We start from the raw sequence: 13,941 nt of genomic DNA on the forward strand, positions 1-13,941 counted from the left end.
TTTTTATTTTATTTTATTTTATTTTATTTTATTTTATTTTATTTTATTTTATTTTATTTTATTTTATTTTATTTTAGTTTAGTTTAGTTTAGTTTATTTTATTCCATTTCATTTTATATATATTTTTTTATTTTCTTTTACATTATTTTTTATTATAACGCTGGGGCTTTTAACACCCACTTGCTGAGAGACGTGTCTGTGCACACTGACTCCCTCTGACTGAATGACTAATCAAGCTCACGACTGTGACTAGCACTAATACTATAAGAGTGAAGATATTAGAAATAGTTTTTACTGACGGCTATGGAGTTAGAGCTCCATCTGTTAGGAGGGTTAAGGAGGCACTGGCAGGAATCTGACTTGCTGTGAAAGACAGTTTGAGTGATGGTAGAGATATTGACGGCCATTAGGAGGGGCCGAGAGCTCTGAGGCCCCCTCACACACACCACACTATTGGCCCTTTGATGTGATTGATGGGTGTAGCACACTTACCAGCACCCTAAACATCTGTCTTATGCATGTTAAGTCCCAGGAATGCAGGCGTTTTCTCCGCGCTACACCATCTATAGCAGAAAACATACAATAAAAGAAAACCACCAGCATGCTTTGTTAGAATCATCAGTTGTAGGTCTGTATCCACAAAGTAATAACAAAGCGTGGGATAAAAAGAAGGAATAAATTACAAATCGTTTGGATTGGACCAGGCTTCTTTTCTTGATTTAACTTTAACTATATTCTGAAGCCTTTCTTTCTTAGTATGCTTTAATTTTTTTGAATATAAGTGGTAGAAATATAAAAAATATAGAGAATATATTGGTCTATAAATATAACTATTATCGTACTGCCAGTAGCTCAGGCATAACAGGAAGCAGTAACACAGACCTTCTTTAGTTTGCAGTGCCCTTATCAGCACCCAGACCAATATTACCACCACCGTAAATGATGGTGAGATAATACTGAACAATTGGAAACATTTAGAAATGGAAGTAAAGTGGTAATGCAGGCCGTGGCCTACTTTTAAAACCAGACTACTTTTACAGCTCTCTTCACCTGTGTCACGCAAACGTCACTCCATGTGCTTAACTTCTAAAACAACTGGCTCAAAACGTATCTGGATATCACGTAAATGCTAATATCTATCTAATTTAAATATGAATATTTTTTATTTATTTTTTATTTGATAAAATAACAAATACAATATAGAAATAATTATTAATTTTAATATTAAAACTACATTTTTTTAAATTATGGTTGGTTTTCCTTTTGCCTGCACAAGAAGCTCATGATGTGTCTGATTTTTCTGTATTTATAAACAAATATTTATCATATTATCCTCACCACAGACACAGTGGGAGGCCGGTAGATTCCAAGACTGCAGGGCACTGGCATTCTTCCAGACTGGTTTGTATGTAATTATACCGGGATTCCTGGAGGATCTAAAGCAGAAACTTTCTCTAGTCCCCTGATAGCCATTGCATGAAACCCCACAAGCCATATCTATGCATTATATAGCAAACAGCGCAGGGAAAAAATGTGCTGACAGCTCCATGCCCTAACTGTCAGAGCTTTATTAGTGAACGTCTCTGTAATTTCCAAGTGCTCTATCGCCTCTATTGATGTTAGGCTACAAGAAGATGAACTGCCTCCACAGAACATCATTACTGGACTGCGAGGCTCGACGTGAGACCTCTGAGCACTTTTCTTCTGTCCCTGCAATGCTTTTAAAATGCCGCTGACACAGTAATTGCGCAAATGAATTCTGAGCGAGTTCGCACGGTATGGAGTTAAGATTCTCAGAAGACACAGATGTTTGACTTCTGCAACAGCTGTATGATATGATTTAGAGCGGTAAGAGTTCGATACTGGCTAAAAACACGGTCTAAACGTTTCCTTAGGAGATGTCTTTATACGTTGCCTGACTGGGTAGCAATGCAGCTGCCTTTGGTTTTCATACAAAGCCACTGTTTAAAAAGGTCCAGCTGGCATGAGAATCCTATTGGACCAAAATCACAGTGGACCTTTAATTAATAGAAGACAGGCCTCTTTTTCTGTACGTAAAGATGGATGTGTTAAAACTCCCATGCAGTCATTGCTTATTTTAGAAATAATCATTTGAGCAGGTTATCTTTGCAGGGAATCTCCTAGAATCCCATTGTACAGACACGCTGAAGTTGCACAGCTGTAATCAATGTAATTAAACCCTGCGCAGTGTAGATATCAAAGCAAATGTCGTCATGCATTATTTACTTGAGTAATTACACACTATCATTTATGCCAGCTGCTCCAGCACAGAAAGAACAGTCGTTGTTCATAAAATAATAACCATAGTGAGATTTGACCCAAGAACAACACAATGCTGTAAATAATGTATGGGAGGCCCATTTTGCATCTTCATTTGAACTAAATATGGTTAAATTCATATCTGAAAACCTTCAAGTGGTGTTATTTTTTATTGAACAACTGGCAACCCCAAGAGGCTCTAATTGTGTTGATAGCTTCCTTAGAATAGATTAGATTACATCAAAAGAAACATACAACCCAGGTCTTGACTTTTATAAAGGAAATCTTTTGTATTTGAGGTTGACATTCTATGCATCATGTCTCAGAGGAGCCAGTGCAGAATATATCAACTAGAGATGAGGCATAGATACTCCCTTTGCTCAAACCGGGCTGTGAGAAAGAGAGAGCTCCTTGTGGATTAAGACCACTTCCAGAAAATCATCAAGGTTACTTCCCCTAAGGACGATCCACTTACAGAATTACTGGATGGGGTTAACTAATAAGTGTCCCCTTTTGTACATTTTAGGATTTTTAAAGGAGCACAGTGACTTCTTTGTTTATTTTGGTATGATATGGCAGTCGTCCTGGGCTTATACTGACACATAGCACTTATTAGTGACTTTGGGCTTGTGGATTTTACAGTATTTCACAATTGCTTGAAAACTGCACCCATTTTCCCACTGCATTAAACACTCCATGCAAAGGAAAAACCCCTCTGGTGTGCCAGACCCAACCTTGACAACACTCTCCACACCTTGCTCTTTCTCGTCCTCATCATCTTCCTCTTCGTCCATCACCTCTTCCTCCTCTCCCTCTTTGTTTGAGATTGTTTCCATCCATTGTTGGCATCAACATTCAGTGCGCCTCTGCCACCTGTGCGCTCTGAGCTGGCTTATATTTTGTGCAGTTGGTTTGATCACATCATTAGAAGCAAGTGTGAATAATTTTGAGTCGTTGTGTGTAAACAACGTTTACCGTTTTGCAGCACAACTGACTGACTGCTAATAATAGCAACTGTCAAATCTCCACACCTGTTGTTCAAGTCGCACTATATATATATATATATATATATATATATATATATATATATATGCATATATATGCATTTTAAAACACTTAAAAGTCTTAATATGAGTTATAGGCTGACTTTGACTCTGAGATTTTGTCTGAGTGCCTGGAAAAAAGGCAGAAGAAGAGAGTCAGTGCCAAATCACACTCTATCTACACAATCATAATCTTAGAAATCAGGTCACCAACATAATCTAATAATAAGTGAGACGCTTTATATGATCATCCTGTTTTAATTTAGCACTTGCGGGGGAAAATGTAAAAAACATTGAATGGTGAAATGGCAAAACTCCACCTGTTGCATTCTGTTCATTGAGATTTCTGGCTTCTCCATCTGAGAAGCTGTTTTATATATCCATTTCTGAGAACTGCATTTCTTTGTAACAAATTCCAGTGAGGCTGATTTCTTGGAAAACCACGGCAGTTCTTCAATGTGCTGAAAATCTTTGTTTCTCTCAAAATAAAACTGAAAGAAGTGGGGATGCCATCAGAGATGAGTCAGTGCTGTGACACTAGTAGCATTACAAGTCTAATTATATTGAAATTGCTCAAATTACCCTTTGGCATTCAAGTAGGCCTACATCCGTTAACAGTCCACACATTGTTTCTGTCCAGCATGGAGCAGTGAGTAGTATTAGCCTAAAGACCTGAGTGGAGAACACAACTGTAACGGCCTGTTTCAAGAACAATAACTATGACATCAGCTATATTAGCATCCACACCAGTGGTCAATTGTACATGTACAATATGTGTATCGTTCTGTTTATTTTAAGCGCGCAGCCGCGCACTGCAGTTTTGTTGTCTGCCGCTTTAAATGCTTGAGCTCATTAAAGCAAGATGGGTTCTGATTGGCTGCCAGTGCTTTTATCGTACATCAGCTGGAGATTTAGAATGATTTTTAGAACTATATCATTATAGTTATCATCCTTGGTGTGAAACGGCCTTAAAGGGATAGTTCACCCAATACATTTTATTCTGTCATTAATTACTCATCCACATGTCGTTTCTAAACTTGTAAGACTTTCGTTCATCTTCGGAACACAAATGAGGATCTTTTTGATGAAATCTGAGAGCTTTCTGTCCCTCCATTGACAGCTATGCAACTACCACTTTCACACTTCAAAAAGTTAATAAAGTAAAACTAATCCATTTGAATTGAGCAGTTTAGTTAAAATATTCTGAAGAGACACGATCGCTTTATATGATGAACAGATTGAATTTAGGCTTTTATTTTTGGGTGAACTATCCCTTTAAGAATGCTGATCTGGTATCAATTATCATGTTAATTCAACCAGTGAGATGATTAAATATGCACCAAAATTAAGAAACAGCTTTTCATTTAAATATCATTTTACCTGACAAAGAGATGATGGCATTAGCAGGTCTTTTCGCAGCCACTTCTGTGCTGTTCTACATTTCACAGACCTCACATCTGTTATGGAAATTTCTAGGCAGGAGCGAGAGGACATAATGAATCTCAGCTAGAAATATTTGCACATCTGACTCTGTCCCTGTTAGAAGTATTTTACTTTTTAGAGACAGAGGTAATGATATTCCTGGGCCATTTCATGGTCATATTTTACATTTTATCCACATTTATCTAGTAAGGTCACCCATTTAATTGAACTAAAATGTAATGCTTTCCATCTGAGAAAAAATTAGCCTGATCATTTGTGCAAGCTCCTTTTTAAACATTTTTAACCTTGGGCCTTGTCCACACTAATACGTTTCCTTTTGAAAACGCATCTTTTTATCTTTGTTTTGGCCTTCCGTCCACACTGAGGGGCTGTTTACACGACAACGCCGTTTTGGGTGCCTGAAAACGCAAACTCTGTGTAAACAACAAAAACGCGAATCTTTGAAAACGATGACTTCATGTTCATGCATATTAAGTGTTCAGTCCATAGTGTTTAATCGCCATCTAATGGCCTGGCAGCAGAATACAGCGTTTTTAGTCGTTTTCACGGATCCGTGTGAATGGGGATCGTTTTGACAATGGTGTCGTCTGCATGCGGAAAACTCAAAGGAAAAACCTCTCCGATTTAAGCCTATCGTTGTCGTGTAAACGTACCCTAAGATGCCGTTTATGTCCTGCGAAAACTGAGCTTTTTGAAAACGCTTTTCCAAGTGGATAAAAACGGCATTTTCGCATTGAAGAGTGGACTGAAAATGCGCATGTTTAGTCATGTGACGCATATTGAACCAATATATGTATGTTTATACCGCTATTGTGCCTGTTATGTGCTATTCACTTGCACACTTTTGCTAAAGATGTGTTACTTTGCACACACTTCATATCACAGTCCTGCAAAGTTGATTTAACTCGCATTTGCTGTCCTGCGGCAAAACATGAGAGCAGTTGCGTTATAGACCAAACATATAATGGTGAGTGAGTGGGACCTGGACGCATCAGTGAATGGAGAGATATTTTGCTAAATAAAATGATCCTGCCAGAAGAATAGCATGAGAACTTTATGATGTCTGTTCCGACTGTATCATCTCAGTGAGCTTTTATGAGGGTTTACGCATGCGCAGTAAGGTGAATTTAGCGTTTTCCGACGTTTCAGTGTGGATGAGAACGTTTTGGCAAATGCTTGACAACGCTAGTGTGGACGGAAAGCGTTTTGAGACAAAAACGTTTTCGAATGTATCTGGATTAATGTAGATGTAGCCTTGAATTGAGTTTGATTTTTTTCCATTTTGCTTTGGCTATTTAATAAGAATTTAATTAGGCTATTAAAGATCTGTGAAGGAACATATGGATGTAATTAAGGCTGGCCCGATCACCCAGGGAGGAGTGGGCCATTAATTACTCTAAGCTGGGTCTGGGGATCAGCTCAGAGATGAGGAAAAAGGAAAACTTCACCATCTCAGTTCCAGCACTTCATGATTCACTGTTTCCATATAGCACAGGAAGTCAAATAGATGCCAATTTTGAACTTTACTCTGATGACACAGTACATGTGAACAGGTGTCAGCATTACTATCTGTACCTGTGCTGCTGAGTCACATTGGTTGTGTTCTCTGATTCATAGCTGTCCATTTGTATATAATCTCAAAGTTTGCAGAACTTCTGCAATGGACTGTTTCAAAAGGCACTTTGAGAGCAATGAGTCATAGATTTGTCACACATGTGCTAGTTATTCTTTAAAGTCCCCTTGAGTCACAACACATTCCTCATCTCACACATCTGCTTCTGCACTCACACATACACAGACACATACCCACAGGAGACAAAGTCATTAGCCCCTTTCACACAGAGCGTTGATCCTAGAAAATTGCCATAGAAGTGCTAGAGTGCCTTCTGTGTGAACGCGAACACGTCCCGGGTTCGATCCCGGAACGAGCCCTGTGTGAACAAAAGGCAGGACCAATGGCGTAAGTCGTGTGTCGTAGTGATGGCGCTGAAGCTGACGGCGTTCGGCAGCTTAGTGGAACGGTACACGATGCGCTAGTTTATGATCAAATCAGAAAAAGAATGCGCGAGTGGTTTCTCGAGAGACAAATTGCAGATCATAAGCAAACTTCAGACGCTGCGGAGACATTACACATCACAACCGATGTCACGTGTCTTTATGAGATCTTTACGGGATGTGTGTGGAAAAAGTTTCCTGAAAATCACTGGCAGTGTGAATGAACCAAAATCAAACGATCCCAGGACAAATCATCAGTGTATTTTCCCGAATCTCTGCGTGAAAAGGGGCTATTGTTTTGTAAGTCACAAGTAAGTCTTGAGTCGTTGCATTCAAGTCTCAAAGTCAAGACTGGCAAGTCCAAGTCAAGTTGCAAGTCCTCAACTTTAAGCTTCAAGTCTTAAACAAGTCATTGGAACGCGATTTTAACAGAGGGAACATGGTTTTATTTCAGTTGCTGAAATATAATTGCCCCTGTTAGCGATCAACTGTGTGCGCTACCATGCGTATATCCGACAGGCTCTGACTGCACGTAAATTCGTCTATTTCTCTGAAGAGACATGAAAGTGTGTTTGGTAAACAGGGAGAAGAATAGAGTAACTAATAGTTATCTATACATGTGTTTGATGCAAAAAAAACATAGCCTATTCATATTTTGTCCGATTATTGCCTCTTCCATAGACATCAGTGTAGGCCTTTTGGTTTTTATTATAAAAGTTTTGTTAGTACTTATGTGTATTTAAATGTCTGAAACATAAAATAAACATTATGTGGTTGAAAACGATGAACGGTTGTGATATATGACAAGCGCTCGCTGAGCGAGTCCCTCTCTGGCTCAGTGCCAGCCAAAGCGTGAAAGCAGTGCTAATCTTTCCGGTTTGATCATATGCTCCAGGGACCAGAGAGTGATCACATCTCTGATCTTTATGGTTTTCAAGGTATAGGCCATAAAGTCAAATCTCGAGTCATTGTTGTCAAAGTCTAAGTCGAGTCGCCTTCTTTAATTGTTGAGTCGAGTCACAAGTCATAAAATTTGGGACTAGAGTTCAAGTAAAGTCATGCGACTCGAGTCCACAACCCCGCCACACGCACAAACGCTGCTGATTTGGTGAATTGAGTAATAAATACACATATTTATTATACATTTTGAGTGTTATTTTTAAATGTAATTTTAGTACTTATTTATTTCATTATTTTTTTTTTTTTTATCTAATATGTATATTTTATATTTTATATTTTATTTCAACTTTTCCCAGAAGAGGAAGATACTGTTGCATACTGCACAAAAGAAAAGCATTAGTCCTCTGGCCTTGCTTCAAGATAATTTTATCCCATCTGACAAACCTGATAATCTGGACAGCTGTTTCTGTAGTAAACCATTTCTATTTTTATGACATACAGGAAGTGACATCTGATGCCATCGTCACATATGGCTCACGTATCAGGAGAACACAGAATTATTGACTGGCCGTTGGCTGAATAGAGATTATTTATGTACTTGGTAACATTTGCTATCAGTTTAATTATTCTTTGGTCAGAGGATGAAAGTTTCCTACTTTATGATGATGCAAACCATTTGGCTTCTATTTTTTATCAGGAATTTTTTTTTGTGCAATAGCTTTTTACTATTTGAATAAAAATTTAGAGGACGCTTTGTCCCCAGACCCTTCCAAGAAATACCCTACAAATTATTTATTTGTTTTTATATTGCAATTCATGGTATCAGTCCTTTTTACTGGTTTTCCTGATTAAAAATCCTAAAAAGTACCAAACAAATATATCAATTTAGTCCAAATTAGTTGTTTTACCATTGGTTTTATCTGAATGATTAACATTTAAACATCATGCTTCTTCATTGAGGTTGTTCATTTTAGGATTTGTGGATTATAAATCATTTTTCACAGTTGAGGATGAGTATTGAGATGATTTATGGCTCCTGCATTAATCAAACAATAGAAAGAATGGGGAAATATGTATTATATCTCTGTGATGACAGAGAGACCTTTAGCGTCCTACTTCAGCTCCTCACGTGCCTAGGCAGCATTTATCCTCTTCCTGTCAAAACTCGAAATTAATGAGATCACATTGCCATTGGTCAACTGGGACGTCGCTCCAGCTTTCCCAGCGCTAGGAAGGCTAATGGTGCTTGGTGAGCGACCCTCCCACACCAATATGGCTGAAGCCACGGCCTTGACCAGTGCAGGACACATTCCAACCCCAGCATATGGACAGTAGCAGGAGGAGTTTGACCTTGTAAACATATCTCTTGTCTGAGCTGAGATAGAATGCAGGGGAAGGTTGTGAAACACTGTATGCAAAATACAGCAAACACATGAAGTTTGTGAACTTTTCTAAAGGGAAATTAACTTTTTGTGGTGGTTGTTGACGTATTATCACCAGATTATACAAAGACTGTCCTTTGGAAGCTCCATATTGTCTACATGTGAATATAGGTTAAACTTGCTGAATCCTTTTTGTTACTTTGTTGCCATATGTTGTTCATATGTATAATAAGATGTCATATACTGCTTATCAGACATAAACATCAGGGTAGTAAAGTGTTTTGTTCCTTTAGGACCTGCCTGATGTTGATAAACCCACAATCATCAATGATTCAGCAGTTCTTCAGAAACTCACTTGTGGAAACCTAAACCACATTCAATTGTAATCTGTTTATCTCCTCGTGCTGTGCCAATATGATTTTGAGATGCTGTTTAAACAAGCAGCAGTTTTCCCGTTTGGGACGTGAATCTTTCCTGTGGGAGTCCAAGGTCTGTCATGCTCCAGATGGAAAAGTAGCCTTGTTTTTGTCTTCTTTTTATTCAGGGACTGTCAGCTTGTGCTGTGCTCTCATGTTGTCTATATTAGAGCAAAGCATCCTTGCTTTTTTGGCAGTTGTACAATGGTTGTAAATTGGCCTGCAGTATCACTCTTAGAGCTTGATGCCAAATTACATTAGAGTTAACGTTTAAAGTTTTATTTTAAAGCACAAATATGGACCATCTACATATGTACTGAAGGGTTCACCCAAAAATTCAAAATTCTGTCATCATTTACTCTCCCATAATTTGTTGTAAACCTTGAACATAAAGGATATTTTGAAGAATTTCGGTAACCGAACAGTTGCTGGACCCCACTGACTGAAAAAATGGAAGTCAATGGGGACCAGAAACTGTCTGGTTACCAACATTCTTCAAAATATCTTCTTTTGTGTTCAGCACAAGAAAGACATTAATACAGGTTTGGAACAACTGAGTAAATGATGATAGAATTTTCATTTTTGGGTCAACTATTCCTTTAAGTTTATATCTTTCACAATTAAAACTTAATAATTACACCTTTTAAGATTTAACATACAGTACTTCTAACGTATATGTTTTAGACATATGTTACATTCTGTCTGTTGAAAGCCAGACTGCTTTTTCTTATACTTCAAATACTGATTTTATACCACACACCATTTGTTAGCCCTTAACTGTTGGCAGTTCATAACAATAAAGTATACACATTTGACGTTGATATTAAATCCTAAACCTAAATGGGAATTGAAATTGGATTAGCTTTGTGGTTGTGCTTAAAAGGCTCGTCTACGTAGCCAGAGTAATGAAAACCACTTAAGTGTTCGCCCACTGACATATTGGGCTGATGACAGGGTTGGGTTCTGCGCAGTAACTATAGATCACATATCAAGTGCAAAGCTATTCAACTTATTTACAGTCCATTTCATTTGCCTGGAAGTCAAACCCCACACCTTTATGTTTCTCATCTAAATGGGAGCAAATTGAGGTCATCTTAGCAGGAGGCTGGAAATTATACATTGTATGGCATTATGTTGAAAATCCATTCTCAGAACAGTGCTTTATGAAACGGAACTGATGAATGATGATAGGTGATTATGGCAAACAACTGTTCTCCGAACTTTGCAACTTAACATGTAAACAGAAAATGAGGCATATTCCATCGTCTATTAAGCAATACCATCATTTCCAGGAAGTACTTATTTATTGCCTTATCATCCTTACACAAGAAGACCAGCTTACGTCAGAAGGATTGTCCATGTTGGTTCAGACCGGTTCTTTTTGTTCACCAGCATGATCTTTCCTATGATATTGGTTGACCAAGGAATGGTTGGTTGCTAACACTAAAACGCAACATATTCCAGTGACCAGCAGTGGAGGTCTTTTAAACAGGGCAGTTTTCTACAAACTTTGACCCAAACATGCTCACCTAAGCGATTAGAGCTGATTAAACAGACATAGAGCCCTGCTGATCAGTGAGTAAATATTGTGTAAATCTGTGTCCCTTAGGGCTTCATATTCTCATTCATGCGGCAATTCTTGGCACAATCCAAATCTTACTGATGATTTTCAGCGATATAACCCCACACGGAGAGTTTACCATACAGGTAGGAGAAGGCTGGTTTGAACTCCCACATCTCCTGGTGCTTTCAAGCGGGACATAATGCGACTATTTCACATCGTATTGTGGGTTTAACGTAGCATGAAGAGGATGTTTGCTTCATTTAGAAATAGATAAACATGGACTCTATACACATGGTCTTAATTAAGTCAAAGATTTTTGTCAGTTTTAAAGGGGTTTGGGGCACTTTTCGCTTCTCAGCCTCTCAGCTGGGAAACCAACTATAATAAGCTTTGGCTACCTTAAAGGTAGGGTAGGCAAATTTGTTTTATGAACACTTTCTGTTATACAGGTTGAAACTCTCTTCACATCTGATAGCAATCTATAATAGAAGTGGTCTAAATATAACAGCCGCCTTTTACAGTTCCTCCTAAACCAAAACAACAAGCTTATGCTGCGTACACACCATGTCATAACCATAATTTAGAGACGGGAACCCGTGATGTTCTATCCGTCCTCAGACCCGGATTTATGTGTTTCTATGTCAACGCTATCAACGCCGAAATGAATCTGCAGCAGTCAGGTGGTACGACTAGAGCTCTGTAAGTTGTTTACGTTCATTATTATTGTAATGTTATGTGCTTAGAGACACGAGGTAATTTAACGCCGTCTCTTGTCTCGTGACGCTTTGCAGACACTGCTGTGTGTGTTCATGTGTTTTGAAGGAGGTGTGACTTTGGAGACGCTCTGAATGGAGGATGGGATCTCATGCTTTCAAAGCTAGCTTGCTATTGCTAGCCTGTCCGAAATTGCCTACCCTACCTTTAAACCAGCCATGACCAGCAAACTAGCTCAGAATGGGTTAAGATTCACATATGTAGACTACCAAAACTGCATTAAACAGAATATTCTAGTTCATAATAGTACTAAGTACTGTAAAACAAATTAAAAAAAAAATCTAGTTGTAAATAATTGTAAATAGTATTTTATGACCAATTCACACTGCACCGACAGATGCCGACCAATGAGTTTTGTCGGATCAGTGTGTTACCCCTGTCGTTATCTTTTGCTGTTGGTCGGCGCTTGTTTTTGCCGATTGAACGCGTTGAGACAGCGTTTATCGGGTCATGGAATGTCTGAGAAGTGATGTATTGTAATTGTTTGTCTGCATTGGTCTGTGTCTGTCGGTGCAGTGTGAATTGGGCTTTACAAGATAATATTATTTCAGTTTGTCTACTTAAAAATTCCAGTTTAATTCAATGTGTTACCTGCCATTTCTTTGTAATTGTTCATTCAAACCTTTGAAATATACTAGCAATGTCTGAATGAAAATGGTTTCTACACCAGTTTTTTTTTGATGAAACGGCTCCCACCAGTAATACAATTTTATCTCATTTTAATGTGACTATTCTTGTGTCTGGTTTATTACAGATTGCTGAGACACCTGTGTGACAGTCTACACAAGCACATGGAGACTGAATTGGGCCGTATCGTCGTCCTTGAGGACTTGTTTCTTAGTGGAAATCCACCATTGTGAGGCCCTGCGAAGGTGACCACCGATACGCTGTTCTTATTTCAGGAGTTTGAGGAGAAGAAGAAAAACAAACAAGCAAGGGAAAAGATCTTCATGAGCACCAGAAAATCCAGAGACAGAACACACTGAGACACAAGGAGCAAAATGTGGACACTAAACATGACACGTGTCTCTTTCCTGTTCCTCCTCATTGTCCTCCTGGTTGGATGGGGTCAAGCAGCAGAAGACGACGTCACCCCTCGCCTGAGTTTCTCTTACAGTAAGTGCACGGACACGCACATGCACAGCTCACTCTGTCCATTTACTGAAAGTGTGTAAAAGAGCCGACTGGTACGAGACTATAAATAAAGGCTGGTGTGGAGTCGACTTAAGAGCTCTGAGGGGGCTACGGGCTGGAAACCCTGTCATCTCCCATGCACAGTAACACTTGCTGAAGTGTTGATAAACAGAAAGCAGATATCAAGAGCTGATTGGATCATGCCGGCCTCCGGCGTGTTTGTATGGAGGTGGATTACTGCGTTTACATAACCACTGTGCCACTGCGAACATAATGCGCAACATACACATGCATCTCCACGTCAGTCATTGAAGAATAACAAAGCTTCTATTTAAAATTTCTGAGCCGTCTCATAATTCTTCAACAACATAATACATCCCCTCTCTTTCAACATCTGTCATGTTAAAGACAAACCACTTCCTCTCGCGTGAATCGCTGGCAATTTTGGGTGCGTCCATTCGTGTTTTTGCAGGCTAGAGGGAATTGTGAAGAGAAGGGGCACAATGAGTCTGTAAACACAGCACACTATGGCTTTATTAAGTTACTATGGCACTATTGATCATATTAGATGATGGCTTTCATCACTAAGGTACGAAGTCTTTTGTGATGGAGAATGTTGACGCCTTTTAAGACAAAAGTGTGGTTTCGTTAAAGCAGTGGCGTGCGGCACGTGGTTGTTTTTCATGTAATAAATACAATTGCACGCTGCATTGTCAGAGAAGTAAATGAAACTAATTGTTATTTCCACAAATCCTCTTTGTGCAGAGACACAGACGTCATGGGCTTGCTGTGTTTGTTCACTCATTTATCTGAGTCACCTTTCCTCATTTATTTCTCACCTTCATTTAAACTGGCTCAGGTTGTGATGAGGGGTTATACTAAACCTGTCTGAACATGCCAACTAACTCTTTTGAGGGTCTACCTACATGGAGGTCTTGTTCATTTGCCAACATATACATAGACCATCTTTCTCTTCTCTTCTCTTCTCTTCTCTTCTCTTCTCTTCTCTT

The 13,941-nt window shown here is 38.8% G+C and overlaps 1 protein-coding gene across 2 annotated transcripts in view; it reads left to right on the forward strand.

The window, feature by feature from the left end:
- Positions 1 to 13,941, forward strand: part of sema4ba (sema domain, immunoglobulin domain (Ig), transmembrane domain (TM) and short cytoplasmic domain, (semaphorin) 4Ba) — a 114,563-nt gene that overhangs the window by 67,349 nt on the left and 33,273 nt on the right. For both annotated transcript variants that reach the window (XM_079874618.1, XM_079874619.1), the window contains one exon: positions 12,552 to 12,913. In XM_079874618.1, coding sequence (XP_079730744.1) covers positions 12,799 to 12,913 — 115 coding nt within the window. In that variant the 5' untranslated portion in view covers positions 12,552 to 12,798. The remainder of the gene's footprint in view (positions 1 to 12,551; positions 12,914 to 13,941) is intronic.

The sequence above is a fragment of the Squalius cephalus genome (assembly GCF_949319135.1).
Source record: "Squalius cephalus genome assembly, chromosome: 6".
Classification (NCBI taxonomy): domain Eukaryota; kingdom Metazoa; phylum Chordata; class Actinopteri; order Cypriniformes; family Leuciscidae; genus Squalius; species Squalius cephalus.